At 37.6% G+C, this 16,857-nt stretch overlaps 2 protein-coding genes and 1 long non-coding RNA gene across 4 annotated transcripts; 2 read left to right on the top strand and 1 right to left on the bottom strand.

Annotated features, from left to right (window-relative positions):
* The first annotated feature begins 1,042 nt into the window (after positions 1–1,042).
* Positions 1,043–3,831, top strand: LOC146522035 (uncharacterized). 2 transcript variants are annotated; one of them, XR_014872228.1, is made up of 4 exons: positions 1,043–1,331; positions 1,699–1,829; positions 1,953–2,023; positions 2,720–3,831. It is a non-coding gene; the product is annotated as an uncharacterized LOC146522035 (long non-coding RNA). The 2 variants fall into 2 exon arrangements; XR_014872227.1 differs by having other exon boundaries at positions 1,080–1,829.
* Positions 3,832–4,193: 362 nt separating this feature from the next.
* LOC146522034 (uncharacterized) lies at positions 4,194–12,850 on the top strand. The gene is made up of 11 exons (XM_085149696.1): positions 4,194–4,678; positions 4,942–5,050; positions 5,157–5,272; positions 5,422–5,492; positions 5,577–5,717; positions 8,636–8,731; positions 8,858–8,989; positions 9,082–9,216; positions 9,343–9,380; positions 10,778–10,818; positions 10,910–12,850. The coding sequence occupies exons 1-11, from the start codon at positions 4,630–4,632 to the stop codon at positions 11,920–11,922; spliced, it is 1,941 nt and encodes a 646-aa protein (XP_085005822.1). The 5' UTR covers positions 4,194–4,629; the 3' UTR covers positions 11,923–12,850.
* Positions 12,851–13,212: 362 nt separating this feature from the next.
* LOC146522033 (putative E3 ubiquitin-protein ligase RNF144A-A) lies at positions 13,213–16,647 on the bottom strand. Its single transcript, XM_085150045.1, has 4 exons — positions 16,496–16,647; positions 16,129–16,229; positions 15,163–15,336; positions 13,213–14,396 (listed from the first exon to the last, which is right to left on the bottom strand). Exons 1-4 carry the CDS (start codon positions 16,572–16,574, stop codon positions 13,941–13,943), a joined length of 810 nt encoding a protein of 269 aa, XP_085006171.1. The 5' UTR covers positions 16,575–16,647; the 3' UTR covers positions 13,213–13,940.
* Between the last annotated feature and the right edge of the window lie 210 nt (positions 16,648–16,857).

Genomic DNA, 16,857 nt, shown 5'->3' with positions numbered 1-16,857 from the left:
TGACCCTACCATCTGAATGTTTGTTGGTGCCTTTCTGGTTATCCTCAAATTCTGGAATGTCAAACTCACTTTACATCCTGGGCCACATACTGTCATGATCCTGGGTCGTTGACCCAGCGTTTTGTGTTTCATTTTGGTTTCATCTTGTGTTTGGTGTTTATTCTGATTCTGTATTAATTCTTTGGGTTGGTTGTCGTGTTTATTATCCCTACCTGTGTCTCCCCTCTGTGCTCCGTTCAGGTCCCTGCGTTTTTTGTTGTAAAACAGTCTGTGTGTTTCCGGGTTTACTTTGTAGGTCTGCTTCTCATCATGTCCATTAGTGTCAGCTGTGTCCACCCCTGCATGTCATCTCCTCATTACCTAGTGTGTATTTATAGTATGTGTTGGCTTCTGTTCGTCGTTGGATCGTCTGTGTTTCTCGGTGTAACTACGTCTCTCTGCATTCTCCGCTCTCCGTCTCATGCTTAGGTTTGTCATTTAGTTTTCCCAGTCTAGGCTTTTTCAGTCATTTCGTCATTCCTCACTGCCTGTTCTGTCGCTCCACTTCTGTAAATAAAACATCACTCTCATCACCAGTCACTGCCTGCATTTTGGGTCCTTTTCCTCCTACACCACACAGCTCACCCCGCCAGCCGTGACACATACAGCAAACTTTAATTTTAAGTGGGCCAGACCAGTGACGCTCCCCCTTCTGTCAGTGTAAAGAAGTTTAATTACACAATGCAAACCTGAGATATGTTATTATAAGAAAAAAGAAGCGCAATATCAACAGCACTTTACACACAACTGTTATCTATTAATAAACTATTTCTTGCTCAGTATGAAGGGCACAGGGAAGGTTTTTATCAGGAGAAAAAGCTTCTTAAAAGCTTCTTAATGTCTATGCTTTTCTACTAATTATCCAAAGCCATCTAATTGGCTGGATTGGCGTCTTTACCGGGTCAAGTGTGGCCCCCGAGCATTATGCTTGACTCTCCTGCTCTAACTTCTGCTGTATCTAATATTCTTCAACAGAATGAACCCAAGCATCTGACAGTAAAGTTCAGGAGTGAATATGCCGACACACATCAGACGGACATCAGGATGAATCACTCCCTCGTGTCGAGGTTCAGCAAGAAAATAAAAAGCCTTCCTGTTGCAGGTAAGTAGTATAAAATGCAGCAGCTTAAAGCATGTGGCTCTGATTAAATGATGTGTGACTTATATTCCTTACCCTCATTGACTTACCTTTTAGATTACTATGGCCTCAAGAGTCCAGGTCTTACATGTTACCTGAACAGCGTGCTTCAGGTGCTTTTCATGACAGAAAACTTTCATGACGCTTTGAAAAGGTTTGAAAAACAACTTTATTTGGGATGTTTTTAAATGTGGCTTTGTTGTCTTGAGGAGATGAACACAGCTGTTATAAGTTAGCATAAAGCCTAGATGTATGGGAAAGAAAAAAATAAGAAATGTAGGAAAATCAGAATAAATCAGAAATGTAGAGTATCACAGAAAATGTTTTTTGTTTTCTTTTGTTTTACTCTTTGACTCTCGGTTTTAAGAAACAAGATGAAGTTTTTCTTTTATTTAACAGAAGTGTCAGATTGATGTGAAAGTGTATTTCTTCCAGGAGTTAATACGTGTTAAAATCTGGAAGTAAGTGGAAATATAAAGATTTTTAATCACATTACCTTTGTTTCCTGGTTACAAATTAAGGAGTCCAGATCACCAGCGTGCCAGTAAAGGCTCACCAATTGTTGACTCAGAGCTGAGAAAGCTGTTTGATGATTTACAGAAACAGTTGGCCGAAACGCGTAACATCACAGAGAAGCTGGGCATCACAGATGGTAAGATGGTTTATTTAACCTGTCTCATTATTCTGTGTGTACATTTGAAATGCTGTAACAAATATATTATTACTGGTGCTCTGGTAATAATTTTGCGTCTTCTTCTATCTCCCTGATCTTCAGTATTTGAACAACGTGATGCTGCTGAATATTTTGAGAAGATTTTGTGTATGACGAGCCAAGATGCTTCCAAGGTGCGACCAATATACAGCTCTGTTTACTTTAACGGCACAGTGTTCATTAATCAGTGCTGAAATTTGAAAATATCTAGGTACACATGTACAAAGTACAGCACAGCAGGCACCAGCTGTAGCTGTCTGCTAAGTGTGCTCAGTGCTGCTCAGTGTTAAAAGCGTCTTTTGGAAAATAAAGAATCAGATTTTTTACGTAGGTTCTTAAACCATAAACACGTGTCTGGGTAGTTGAGTAAAAATCAATATATATGTACATATTTGAAAAAGTTTAAAAAGGAATCTTTTTAAAAATTTCAATGTTGGTGATTCTATACAGACTGTTTGTTATGTTCCAGTGAGTGTTGACAGGTTAAAAGTTCATTTATACAATGCTTAACAAATTAATTAGACCGCCACCATGTGATAATGACTTTAACAGCATGCACAATGTCTTTAATCAAAATGATAGTTTTAATTCTAATATTTAATTCATGAACTTGAGCAGAAAAAATTAGCAGAAATTACTTTTTTTGATTAATAAGCCAAATGAGTTATTTATTTGCATTTCTGAACAGAAAATAGGAGTAGATGTAGCAGTAGGCCTCACAAATTATTGTACTTTATTCTAACAAAATGCTTTTGTCAGTGCAGTATAGCTCTAACAGTGTCTCTGATTACACGGGTGCACAGCAACAATTGTACTTTTTTTGTGTCCAGATCTTTAAAGGAGAGCTGAATCACAGGACAACATGCTGTAAGTGCGACATGAAGAACGATTCCAGAAGCTTCTTTTGGATTCTGCCACTAATGGTGGAAGATTCAAGATATAAAACCTACAATGTGGTACTGAATTTTCTTTCAATAAAAGCAAGGGTTTTGCACTAAATAATCTAATATATCTCTGTGGATGTGCCTATTAAAATGCATGTATTAAAATGGTATTGTGTGTGTGTGTGTGTGTGTGTGTGTGTGTGTGTGTGTGTGTGTGTGTGTGTGTGTGTTTGTTTGTGTGCAGGAGAGGAAGCTCTGCGGCTGATATTCACAGATAAGATGTTGGATGGATCTGAGACAAAGTTGTCTGAATATGGAATCCAGCACATGTCTGTGATCCACATGGTGATGAAGGTTCCTGGAGGACTGAAGCCTGGACTGAGATCATCTCCACCGATGACTTCAGCTGCCACTGCTGCTTGCACTTCAGCCACTGTTTGCAAGTTGCTTTGTATATAGACTGTTTATAAAAAGTGACAATAATCCAATAATATGCTCATGTTTGAAAAAAATCAGCTTTTCTTGTTGTATAAAATAAAACTGCGCTCTTCAATGCATCCTCTTTTGTAAGTACGTATGGAGTTCTTCAGGAAAGAAATAAGACAAATTAAAATTAAATGCATTAAATAAGTGTACATTTTCTGCTTTCTGACAGATATTGTGGTGGAAAGACAATGCAGCTGATGAAACTTTCTTAAAGATTGTTATTAAACAGAGGAAAGGCATGTGCTGCCTGCAAAGCAGAAATCATGAATGATCTCATCGGGAATCTTATCAAGTAAACACCCTCACAGCTGGAATCAGTCTGGCTGTTTTGACAGACGTTGCATGTTCAGTGGAATTTCCTGGTAATTATAATCTCATGAGCTCATCATTTTCGCCATGTTTTTGGTTTCTAAGTCAACAAAGCCGGCTGAACGTCAACTCTAGTCTCTTCATTTAACACAGAATGAGTGTCTCAGTTTCCACAGCACTCACTGACAAACACACATCAGATGAGTGCTGATGAGGATAAAACACATTCTGTAGGAATATTAGTGTTGAAGCAGGCTATGAGAGAAAAGATACCTTAAAATATAAAAAGTAGTGTTCTCCAGTATATATAACTATATATACTATACACTACATATCACTATATACCCACTTTACAATGAGCATTTCAGCATACAGCAGCAGTGTTTCCCAGAAATGGACTTAAAAGAAAATTGCATAAAAGTATTTGTTTTTACTGGTGTACTGTGTAGTAACCGGAACAACAAGTAGATAACGCCATTGCTTTACCTGCTCTACATCTCTAATACCCAACACTTTGTGTCAACAGTGATTGCTTCACTTTCTGAATTAGAAATAGATGACTGACGTATTGCAAAGGAATGCATTGTTTGCTTCAGAGTTCAGTTATCCCACCTTCCTTTGAGAATCGGGACACATGCAACATATTAACAGGTTTCTTATTTCTGATTAAATAACTACGGGTTCATATTTTTAACTATCACATTTAAGGGTGCAGTGCCCACTAACCTTTTGGAGAGGATAACAGTGTTCGGTCATGTGACGCTTATTTTAATAGAAATAATTGTTTTTTCCGGTGCACCCTGAATACAGCACGAACAAGTCAAACAGAAACCGTTTCCACAGTTTCGACTTAACTGGACGTGAAAACAGCTTAATCCTCTTGTCCGTGAAGAATCTCAGGGAGTGTCTTGAAGTTGCAATCGTAATGCATGCTCACATGCATTAGTGCATTTGTAGAAAACGTATTTTCAGAACAGTTGCGACTGTTTTTCTATTAACCAGCCGTGTCTTTGTGGCCGCTGGCGGTGTAAAACGGGACTGAGGTTCTAAAGGGACTGAAAATGAATTTTACGGGTCGACAGTTTTTCGATGGAACCTTTAACCCTGCAGGTAGGTGCAGTGCGTTTAGTGTCCTCAACCTGTTTTGCAGGAAACTGGGTCTTAAAAAATGTAATACTAAGCAGTCTATTCACTAGAATGTGGACTGATCAACAAAGATGACGCTTTTCTCGTAAAATTCAATCTACAAAACAGTAAATTGTGCAAAACATGAACGGGTGCAACTATTCGCTGTCTGTGCTGTTTTGTAATCCATGCTTATGGTATGAAAGCAGTTCTGCTACTTGCATGCTTTCATAACAATCTCTCCCAAGCAGCGGATGTAAAGTACCATGGCTTGGCAAAAGAAGGAGCAACATGCTATCTGAACAGTGTGCTGCACGTGCTGTTTATGACCAAAGACTTCAGAGAAGCTGTGATGAGGTTTGTTGTTGTCCGTTGTCGTGCACCATAATGTATTCATGTCAGCTAGATTAGCAGTTTAAAACTGAGTTTTGTATCACTCATGACCACCAGTGTCTTTGTTTAGGTGCACCAATGAAAATTCTCAGTTTATTGACCAACATCTTAAAGCACTGTTTGAAGACTTACAGAATCATACCGCAAAGACGGATGCAATAATAAAGACGCTGGGCATTGACAATGGTACAGTATGTTAACACACAGGACAACAAAACATTTGAATTCTATAAATCACCTGTGCATTTGAAGTTTTATATTCATAATCCATAAAGTTCATAGATAAAGAAACATTTTTATAATTGACTTGTTTTGTTGAACATCTCTGCACTCAGTGTATGAACAGCGTGACGCTGCAGAGTACTTTGAGAAGATTTTAACACTGACCAGTCCTCAGGCATCACAGGTACAGTCTTCATCAAAGGGTATCTATAAGCAGGATGGAAAAAAATAACAGATGTTAACAGGTTATTGTTCATTTGTTTTTCAGATCTTCCATGGCATGTTGGCAAAAAAGACCACCTGTTGTAAATGCCTGGCAGAGACTGACATAGATATACCATTCTGGCATCTTCCTCTTCCACTGGTGGATTCCTGCACTGACACAAAAGGAAGTGAAGGATACAGAGTGGTAAGGATCTGACAACCCTTAAACCTCTGAGGATGTTTATGTTTTCATTCTGTTTCCCCCCCACATATACCGTAAGGGAAATTTCATCCCCTGCTGAATTTGAAAGTTTTCTTAATTAAAAAGAAATGAATAGTCTCTAATTTTAGTGGTAGTTTCATGGAGAGACAACATGTCAACCAAAAATTCAGAAAAACATGTGACATAAAAGTTTTAGGGTCTTGTAGCTGGTCACCAGGTTTGCACATGTCTCAGGAGGATTTTTGGCCCACTCTTCTTTACAGAAACTCTCTTAATCCTGTTTTTTTGTTTGTTTTTTTGTTTTGTTTTTTGGCTGCCACTTGGCACTTTGAGGCTTCAGCTCCCTACACAGATTTTCAGGACTGAGGTCTGAAGACTGGCTAGGCCACTCCATGACGTTAATGTTCTTCTTTATTAGCCCCTCTTTTTGTTTCCTTGATTGTATTTTTGAGTCATTGTCATACTGGAAGACCATCCAGCTTTTGGGTGCTGCAAGATTTCAGTCCATTATGCCATTAGTGTGTCATCAGTGGTGTTCTTGCTGACTGTGGTCACAACTACCTTGATATCATTAACAAGCTCCTCCTGTGTACTTTTGGGCACATGATCATCTTCACCATATGAGGCAAGCGCTCCACACTGAAGGCGACCAATGGTCATTTTATGTTTCTCCCATTTCTGAAAAACCACACCAACACCTTCTCACCAAGCTTCTTGCTGATGGTGTGGTAGCACATTCCAACCTTACGCAGATCTACAATCTTGTCCCTTTGACAGATCTTTGGTCTCACCCATGGTGGTGGAGATGTTGGAATGAAACAAACAGATTCTGTGAAAATGTGAGCTTTATACATATAACACATTGAGACCAGGAGTATCTGCAATTCACTGATTGGCTGTGTACCCGTGTGGCACACAGATTACAATCTGTGGGAGCCAGAATTTTGGCTGGTTTGCAGACTACATTCTTATTTCGCTCTATACAGTGCAAATAAAAGTTGTTTTCTGGATTTTTTTGGTTTATATTCTGTCTCTCTCCATTTGAGACTGTTCATTTCTTTCAAAGTGAGCAATTCAGCAGGGTACCCAGTAATTATTCCCTCCACTGTACACTTTCAATTGGTTTAACTTTTGCCCCTGAGCGTATTCACCAGTTTTTATTCCCTTTACTTCACAGCAGTGGTTTATTCATAGTCACAATTACAGTGCAGATTAGTTGGCCATACTTTAGAAAAACTAACGAAGAAAAATATTTTTCTAGAAAACAAAAGAAAAATAAATATTTCCCACTTAAAGATGAATATCCAAAACTAAAGTTCTAAATAAAATAAAATACATATATTTAGAAAGTATACCTATTCTTTAACTATTTAAAATCAAGACAATATAAACATGAACAGTTTTGAATCATCACATTCAAACCTGTTTCTTACCACACTTGGTACATCCCCACCAAAAATTAACCATAATGTGATCAAAGGGCCTGGACTACTTTGACAGTTCCTTGATCTAAACCAGGGGTTCTCCGACTTTGAAGAAATGTTTTCACACCACATCTAATAAAAATAATGACAGAAAAGCCTAACTGCAACTTTATTTAGATAATAAACTAATAAATTCACAATGAATCCTTCAGTAACTTGTTTTAAACAAATAACTTTCATTTCAAACAACTATTTGTAACTTTTGTCACTAAACTGCTTCACTAGTCTTCACCACTTCTTCAAATGAGCAACAAGTTAAACAGAATGTAAAAATTGACAAACAAAAATAAAGTTCAGTCTTAGTCTTATAAAGAAAAAATAATCCAGAAACTTGTGAACACAGATGAAAAATATAGAATTGATTGAGAGTTTATTCACTCTTATTGGCTGTAGTGAGCCTGTTTTTGACTGCTAGCTTTGGCGGGGTGTGGTCTGCGGCGCGGCTGCAGGACACACCTGAGCGGCATCCCCAATCACACCTCGCCGGATTAAAACAGAATGAACTGGGTCCTGTTGTTGTTGTTGATGTGTGTAGGCTGTAGCCAAAAAGCTGCAGCCGCGTGTGTAAATCGACAGCCGCAGTAAAGAAGTGTAGACCCGACCACATGTTCACACTTTTCAGCACACTTCTTTATTGTGGCTGTCGACTTACACACGTGGCTGCAGCAGATGCGCATATTATTAACGTAATTGCCGCAAATTTCTTTGTTCCGCTGTAAAAGTGATTCCGATGTTAAACATGAGGTCCACAAAACTTATCTGCCAGGTAACTTGCACCTGTCAGAACTCTGCCACACACTTTGAGAACCACTGATCTAAACTAAGAGGCCAAGCACAGTCAGAAGCAAACTAATGTGTTATAAATCTTCAAACCAGCATTTTCAATCAGGCACTCTTTAGGATTTTATTACTGATGTGTCAGCTCCTTAGACCATGTCATAAATCTAAGAACACACCTCCTACCCTAAATGCACATGCATGGGAAGGTGGGGGTGGGGAGAGTAGTAGCACAACTCAGAACAGTGTAGGCCACAATGATAACGGGGGTGCTAAAGTCCACCCTGTAAGAGACAGGGTTGGACTAAGTAACACAAAGGAACTCTAATGGTTTGTTGAGTTATCAGCTACAGATTTTTTATCAATCAGCTGCAGCTGATGCAGAAGCCTGCAGTCTGAATGCCTACTAACACCAGTAATTGTGTGCTGGTTGTGTAGTTTGTTACTAAAGCGAGAGTTTATTGCTTTCTCTCAGATCTCCTTCAAAAGGAAGTTAGACTCAAGGGTTAATTAATTGTCTCATGTTAGACACATTCCTTCTTGAGAAAGCATTTCTGAATACCGTACATCCGTGAAACTAGTCAGCGGGTTTATGTCAGAGGGAATTAAGGAATAAAATGAAATGTGTGCATTTTCCAGGTGGATGGCATTGACGAGTTTTTCAGAATTACAGAATTAAATGGAGAAAATCAGATGTACTGTGACCAGTGTGATGACAAAGTTGATGCTACTACTGTAAGTAAAGAGAAAAGTTGTTTCTGATTTATGCACATTAGCTGATTTTGTTGTTATAGAATTAATACTTCATAATGTTATAATGAAAAAAAAACATAATGACATATTCTGATGTTTTTCATTCAGAAAGATGTAATGAAGCATCATCCAGATGTTTTGCTTCTACTTCTGAAGCCCTTTGAGTTCAGCTATCATGAGATGTCATACGTCAAAATCAGCTGTACTGTGGAGGTTCCCTACACCCTGCAGATACCAGACGTATGTATACAGTATATTTTAATATTTAAACAATATCCTTTTCATTTTCTTTGCTCATTGTCATGGCTGTCATTTCTTTCTTTGGTGATCAGAGTCAGACATATGAACTGTATGCAGTTGTGGATCATGTTGGTGATCTGAGAAGTGGACTTTACAGTGCAAGAATCAAGATTGAGGAGGAACACGGAGACAGATGGTATAATTTCGATGATGCTGGAGTCACAGAGGTAAGACTGTTAGTCCTTTCTTCACTATTGCTGAAACATATTACAAAACAGCCATGTTGCACAGTTATGTATTACAGAGGAGGAGAACGAGATCGATCATATGTTTCTTTGCTTTTTCCATCACAGCTTGATTATCAACCGTTCCAAGTGGACAGCACTGAGAAGTACGTTTTTGTCTTTTTCCAATATCCACATAATGTTTTTTGCAAATATTTCTTTATTTTCCACAAGTGCATACTGTAGATATAATATATCTCACGTATGCAGGTGAATGCACTGGCATTGAATTTAATGCACTATACCACATTACTATATGATACCATTCTGCTGATGCAAAATTTTTATTTCATCCATTTTATATTCAGAGAGTACTTAATTAGAAATAATTTATTTATCACATCTTCCCAAATCATAGTGATCCTAATACAGTTAAGGCACCGTGTGGAGATGGAAAATTATTTTTCTGTTACTATTCATAACCATTATTATTACTGTTGCATCACTTATGATTTATCATTATAATTTCATTAGAGCATTTATTGAAACTATTGATGTTACATTAAAGTCTGTATTTCAGGTGTGAGCTGAATTACATAATAATCTTTTATTGCAGGTGCAACTGTAATCATGTTATACACATATTGGATTTTTGTGCTAATTAAAGAGTTGAAGCTCGGTCAAGTTAATTAATGGTCTGAAGCTTCGGCCGACGCGATGTTCGACCGATCTATTGAGTAATGTGACCCACAGCTATTGAAAGGATTGCATACATGCTTACAATTCACCACAGCTAACACATTTAAGAAAACTGGACTTCACCGTCCAGTAGGGTACCAACTGTAAATATACACCGAGGGCTATAAAGGAATGGTTTAGATCAGCCATTCCCAAAGTCAAGAGTGCTGAGGCCCACTTAAAAAAAACAGAACATCCCTTGGGGCCCACTCAGTCTTAAATCTTCAGTCTAATCAAAATACAAAAAAAATTATGTATTTCCTAAAAATTATATTAAATAACATAAACAACACAGGCTGTACCAAGTTATATGCAAATTGTTAAGGTCAACGTGTCATCCAGAGACACAAACTTCAAATCAAGAGCAGACAATTTAGGTTAGAATAATAATATAATAAAGCAACCATACTCCCGGTTTAAATTCAGTTTTTTATATAAATACATTTATATAAATGTGTATCAGTACATGAGCATTTCTAACTGAATTTCTGTTATCGCTGAGGCCCACCTGCAGTACCATGGCAACCCACCAGGAGGCCTCGGCCCACACTGGTTTAGGTTTAGATCAAAGCATGTTCATGGTTTAGAATAGCCCACTCAAAGTCCAGACCTAAATATTATTGACAGTCTGTGGCAAGACTTAAGCATTGCTGTTCACAGTTGCTCCCCATTTAATCTGACTGAACTGGAGCTAATTTTCAAAGGGCAAATATCGCAGTCTGTAGATATACAAAGCTTTAACATACTTTTCAAACCACTGTATTGAATACATGAGCAACACATTTTGATTTAGTTGAAAAATAAATCCATTTATTTTCTCCATTAGATCTGAGAGTGCTTATCTACTTTTTTACAGAAAGAAGAAAAGTAAGGACAAATCTTTTTATAATGCTTTCCATTAATGTTTTGTTGGTATGCATTAAATGCTTTTATAACAAATTTCAAATTCATCCCGCAGATGCTGTTGGTGAAGAGATCAAGGAGATGGAACAGTTGTCCCTGACAGCACGCCATAAAAATCACACAGACTGTGAGGGTAGTGAAGTATCAGACGACTCTAGAAAGGATACAGGAGAATATGGGGGGGGTAGACCAAATGTTGGAAAAGGTTACAGCTCTAAATTTGTAAGTTTTGAAGCTGATAAAGTAACGACAGGAGAAGGAAAGCTGTTAACGAGATATGATCTCTTAAATGGATCTCAGGATGAGCAAACAGGCAGTGACAGAATACAAATCATACCTAAAGATAATGAGATGAATGAGCAGAGGAGCATTAGCAGGTTTCTTAATGAGCCAATAGAAGAAGATGTGATGAGTGAAGCCAGTAATCATGATGTTAAACATTCAGCGCATAAAGATGTTAGTGTGCAAACTCAGAGGAGGAGTGTGAGGGATGACAGCGAAGAAACGAAAGAAGCTGATAAATGCATTCAAATGAGTGAAATCACCACTGAAAATCCTGACAACAGTGAAGCTGTGAAGCATGTTAGCATGAGATTAGATGGTAGAGGGCAGAAAACAGCTGAGAAGATTATCAGTGTTACCTGTACATCACAAAGTGTTGGTGGTGTGCAGATACAGAGCAAAGAACAGAAAAATGAATGTGATACCAAACAGAATCAGAGTGAGGGAAATAAGATAACAAAGGAAAGACTAACAGAGGTGCAGGAAGGAGGTAGTGATGAAAATATAAGACTGGAGCATTTTCAACCAAAAACAAGAATTGGAACTCAGCGACTTACAGAAGGACGACATGTTTCAACGAAGACAAGTCCTATTGTTAGAGTAATTGACGAAGAACATACAGAAATTGATAGTGCTTGTAAAGACGACAGTCAGACAAAGATCATCATAAAGAAAACTACGGATGAAACCACACAACACATGACGAAATGGTTAGAAAAACAAAGAAATATTAGAAGAAGTTTAAATCTTGAAATAGGTGAGAAGGTCACTTTGGGCAAAATGTAAACTCTTTAAATGTCAACAAAATACACATTTTCATTCATGAATATGATTGATACCAAAATTACAATGAAGATCGCAGAGAAAGTGTTATAATACTGCTCATTTTTTCCACTGTTCTTTTTGAAAAATATAGCTTGAGTGTTGTATTTGTCTCTTTTTCATTCATTTTAACAGCTACAAAATGCTTAAGTTAGAATTGGCTAAAGGCTTTATTTGGCATAACGTTTTTAAAGGTTCAAAGAAACTTGGGATATACCTTAACACAGAATTATATTTATGTTATCACTGAGTGTTTTTGTCTTTTGTTCTTAATGGTTTAATTTTTATGCAGTCTTTTAGTGTATTACCAATTTCATTTTATTTTCACATTTCTTTGTGTAAAAAAAAACAACATACCAATGAATGTAAAGTGTCAATGATTTCAGACAAGAAATTTCACAAGGAAATCTTTAAATGTAAACCTTTGTGTGTTTATATGTTTAATGCCTGATTTTAATTGCAGTATTACTTAATTACTTTTCAATCTGCTGTGCATTTCCTTTTTAAGCATTGCAATGTGTTGTGTTCTTCAGCAGAGCCCTCTGAGCTCATCTGTTGCCATTTCTTTGTCATTTATATATTGATTTTCTTAACTTTGGCTCTGAATTAATAAATACAAAAATACTCATTTTGCAGTATGTTTTGATTACAATCATGGCTAAAATGTTGTCCATATATTGTATATGACTTTACCTCTGGACCCAATAAGAAATTCACCTAGCTTAGATCAGATTTAAACTTAAAATTTACAAATTAACAAAAATAATTTTGGTGACGATGGCTGAGCTGAAGAAAAATTAGTCCGGATAAACTTAACATGGTTAAATGAACGTGAATTCAATGCATATTACTTAAAACAATTTTACTTCCTAATTGAAATATAATAAATGGGACAAGAGAGAGGAGAGTATGTTTCATTACTTTAATTTGACTCCCATGGTTTTTCAGCACAAACATGAGTCAGTCAGCTAGTAAACATAGAACAACAAGGAGAATGGGCACATGTGGGGTGAAATCATAGTGGTAAAAATATTTGGAAAGGAGACCGTTATTTTTATTGTTACTGTCACTCTGTTAGTATTCATTGGCAAAGGCCATTTATACTCCACAATGCCGAGTAGTGTGCACAGGACCACTAAAGGACATCAGGGCCTAAGGCCATTCACAGGAAGTCTGTTTCTAATTGTTTGGTCAGAGACATTCACACCAGTGCTGGAAGTCATTTTGAAGCTAAGGTAGTACTCAACTTGTTCCTCTTTCCACAAAGGTCCTGCAGATGGGTGGAAGGCCTTCTACAACCCTCTCCAGCTCTCTTAGAGTAACCGCTTGTCTCCTGGAGTCTGCTCCATGCTCTTAAGACTGTGCTGGGAGACACAGAAAACCTTCTGGCAGTGGCATGTAGTTTTGTGGCATCCGGTGGAGTTGGACTGTTTGTGCAACCTCTGTAGGGTCGAGTTTTCACCTCACGCTAAAAGCAGTGAAACGGACCGTAACCAAATGAAAACTAGTAAAAAAGAATAGATGATGACAAAAAAAAATATCAGCGTCCTCCACCAATAAAACCATTCTTACTTTTGTGGTTGTCTCATTGTTGGCCCTCTACTGCACCTAGGGTTAATTTCATTTAATTTCATTTATATTAAAGCTGCAGAAACTGATTAACACAAATATCTACATGAACTGATATTTGTCAGACACTAAATATGTATTCTGTTTCTTTGCAAGGAATCTTTATCAAGTGACTTGTTTGTCGATGACTAACTATTATTTAACAGAGATTAAGTCAAAGAAAACTATTTTTTAAAAAGTCTGTTGTACAACATAAAAATGCATACAGGAAACATAGTTTACCACTATTTAAAGCATATGAACAAGTCAGGCTGTAAAACATTTGGCTTCTCTCAATGAAATTCTCTGAATGAAATATAAAAGAAAAAGTCTAACATGAGAGAAGGATAATGACTCAGAGAGCATGCTGTGTCTTAGTTTCTGCGCCACACAGGTATAGAGGTTTGTCTGGGAGCTACACCATCACTGCAGGGGATGAAGTAAGAACTTGTCTTCAAGCACTCAGGAGTGAGTTTCAGACACACAAAGCAGAACTCTTTCTGACAGCGAGGACAGATGATGTTCTTGCAGCCTGTTTTGTCGTGCTCCACCCTCTGACCACAGGTGGGACAGGCCCGGATGGAGGGACAGGCATCGACCCCCTCAACCTGAGGGAGAGCGGTAGTCTTGCAGTTCTTGAGAAGTTCGAGGTCGTGATTGATGCATCCATCGTTGTCACAGCGGTCAGAGCGTGGAGCGCTACCTTTCCATGGCTTCAAACACTGCCAGCAGAACTGGGACACTTTCTTCTTGTCTGCATTGCAGATAGTGCACTGAACATTAAGGTTGGTCAGGTCCTCTCTCTCCACATAGGTTTTGCAACCAGGACACTGTTATGACAAACATTCAAGAAGTTCAGTGTTTTTGGATATAAACTTTCTTTATTTAGAGTCACATGACTGAAACTGATCAGATTGATATTATCCTCACATCAGTGCAGTAAACTTACCAAGTTAGTTTGTTTTTATCATGATGACTAAGAGCAGTAGGGAATTGCTGGCACTGCTTTGACCAAAGATTAATGACTACATTTATACCCCCTTTAACCAAAATACTTTTATAGTTACGTTTTCCTAATTTCTTTTAAGGATTACTTGTAAAAATACATTTAAAGAATTCAATACTTTCTGAAACACTTAACCATGTGAAAATGGTACCTTTTTTAAGCACAGTTTGAATACTGTGAGTGGGCCTAAGGGGCCAGGACCTGCTCACTTCAACAATGGACCTATCCTGATTGCCTCAAATACTTTTTTTTCAGGTTTTATTTTTACTTATCAAAATAAATGTTTAAATAAACAAAAGGCTAAAAATGTTTTTCTTTCTAACAAAAAAGTAATTTATCAAGTTATCAGCCAAATTATGGCTGGAGAACGGGAGTGGGAGTTGAAAATTTCCGTCTATTTTTTTTTCTTCATGACAGCACAAGCGGTTTTGATTGAGATCATTTATTAAATTTACAGCTCAGTGTGTTGATCCTGCTGTTGATATAAATCAGGGAACAAAGAAAATTATCCCCAAAATAGCCTTTTGTTTTGTAGGAGCAATCATTCTCTACTAAACACTTAACTAAATGAGGTTAACTTGGACACTTACAGTTTTAAATTCACAGTACTCTGTGGCAGCTAGGCGAGCGATGTTCTCTTCAAAGTACTCCATCTCTTCTGTTGTCAGTACTGCCAGCCTGCGCACCTCCTGGTAGGACCAAGCTGCATCACACTTCTGTAGCGTACCATCCTTTAGAGCTGGGCACTTAAATTTGTACTGGCCCTGAAATGTTAAGATGTAAGGACATCTAATTTATGTTTTTGATAGAAACAAGTTCTAAACACTGACACAGCATCAATATTCTTTTAATGTTTCCATTTATGTGTTGACTACTTACACTTAACAATTATGATTTTGGTCACCATGGCTAAAAATGTCCATAAAATACAATACAATGTACAATTTAAAAAAATGTATGTATATATATATATGTGTGTGTGTGTGTGTGTGTGCGTGTGTGTGTGTGTGTTTTAATGAGTTATTTAATTTCCCCATTTATGAACACCTTTCTCACTTTTTGTGTTGGTTACATGGTATAAACTGAGAGTTTTTTCTTAAATACCTTTTTATGTAACAGAAAATCCTTTTGTTCATGTGTTTATTCACCATAAAAAATCAATAGTACCATTGAATAACAAGCCATTAAATACAGTAATAGCAGGTCAGTGCATTTAGACATGTTCACCATGAACTACTGAGGTTCAAAGTGAGAAGAAGGATGTAAATCCTTTAAAGGAGACCTCCCAGTCTGTATGTGTGGTGTCTGTGGTGTAGGGTTAGTGTAGTGTCTTCATATTTGAGTGACAACTTTCTAAAAGATCTGATGATTTATCTTGTCATATTGCCATTGTATTTCCCTATTTAATATTATAAATCCATCAGGAACATTTAAATATAAAATTTGGATGTCTGGATACAGACATAAACCAAAACCTTTCCTACTCAAGCTTAGACAAGAAAACTAAAAGTAAAACTATATGAAAACAATGATGTTATTTGGAACCTGGAAAGTACCTGATCCAACAGGCTGCGACACCACCCAGTGAGCGACTCCGGGGTGACTGCATGGCCGCAGGACATCTCTGCTCTGAGACCCTGGTCTCCTTCCACTGGAGCTGAGAGGAACAACAATAAGCGCAGACAGTGAACTCAACATTGTGCTACAGCTTGCCCGAGACCCTTCTTTGCGCAAAGGCTCCGACCCCGGAAATTTAGCACATTTAGCAAATTTAGTAAAATGTTTGTATAAAATACTACTTCATTTGGTTTAATTGGGATAACCAGTGCATTTATTATAATAATTCCAAATCAAATCACGCACAATTATTAAAAAGAGCAGAATTAAGGGGCTTCAGTGATGATAACTAGTTGTATTTCTTACGTAGTGGATCCAGATCATCGGGCCTGTTGACGAATTTCAGCGTCGTGTCTCTGGGGTCGTATCTTTTCTCGTCGGTCATTTTAGCTCAGAAACTCTCCGTCCTCTCCGTGGATAAACAATCTGTGTCTGCAGTCAAGTGAATTTGTTTTTAACTTTCAGTTTCCCCCGGCAGTTACCAGAAGTCACATGACAACGCTGGTCTGTCTTCTTGCATCTGTATTTCACTTTATTTACTCTTTAAATGTGTCCCTACTGCAACACACCTCAATACAATTAGTGGGTCATTAGCAAGACTACATCCTGAGGTGGCAACTCCTAACCCAACTCAAATAAATTGAAATAAATGTAATAAAATATAAGTG

Source organism: Neolamprologus multifasciatus, chromosome 3 (assembly GCF_963576455.1).
Source record: "Neolamprologus multifasciatus chromosome 3, fNeoMul1.2, whole genome shotgun sequence".
In the NCBI taxonomy this organism is placed as follows: Eukaryota; Metazoa; Chordata; class Actinopteri; order Cichliformes; family Cichlidae; genus Neolamprologus; species Neolamprologus multifasciatus.
This window is presented reverse-complemented; position numbering and strand designations above follow the sequence as displayed.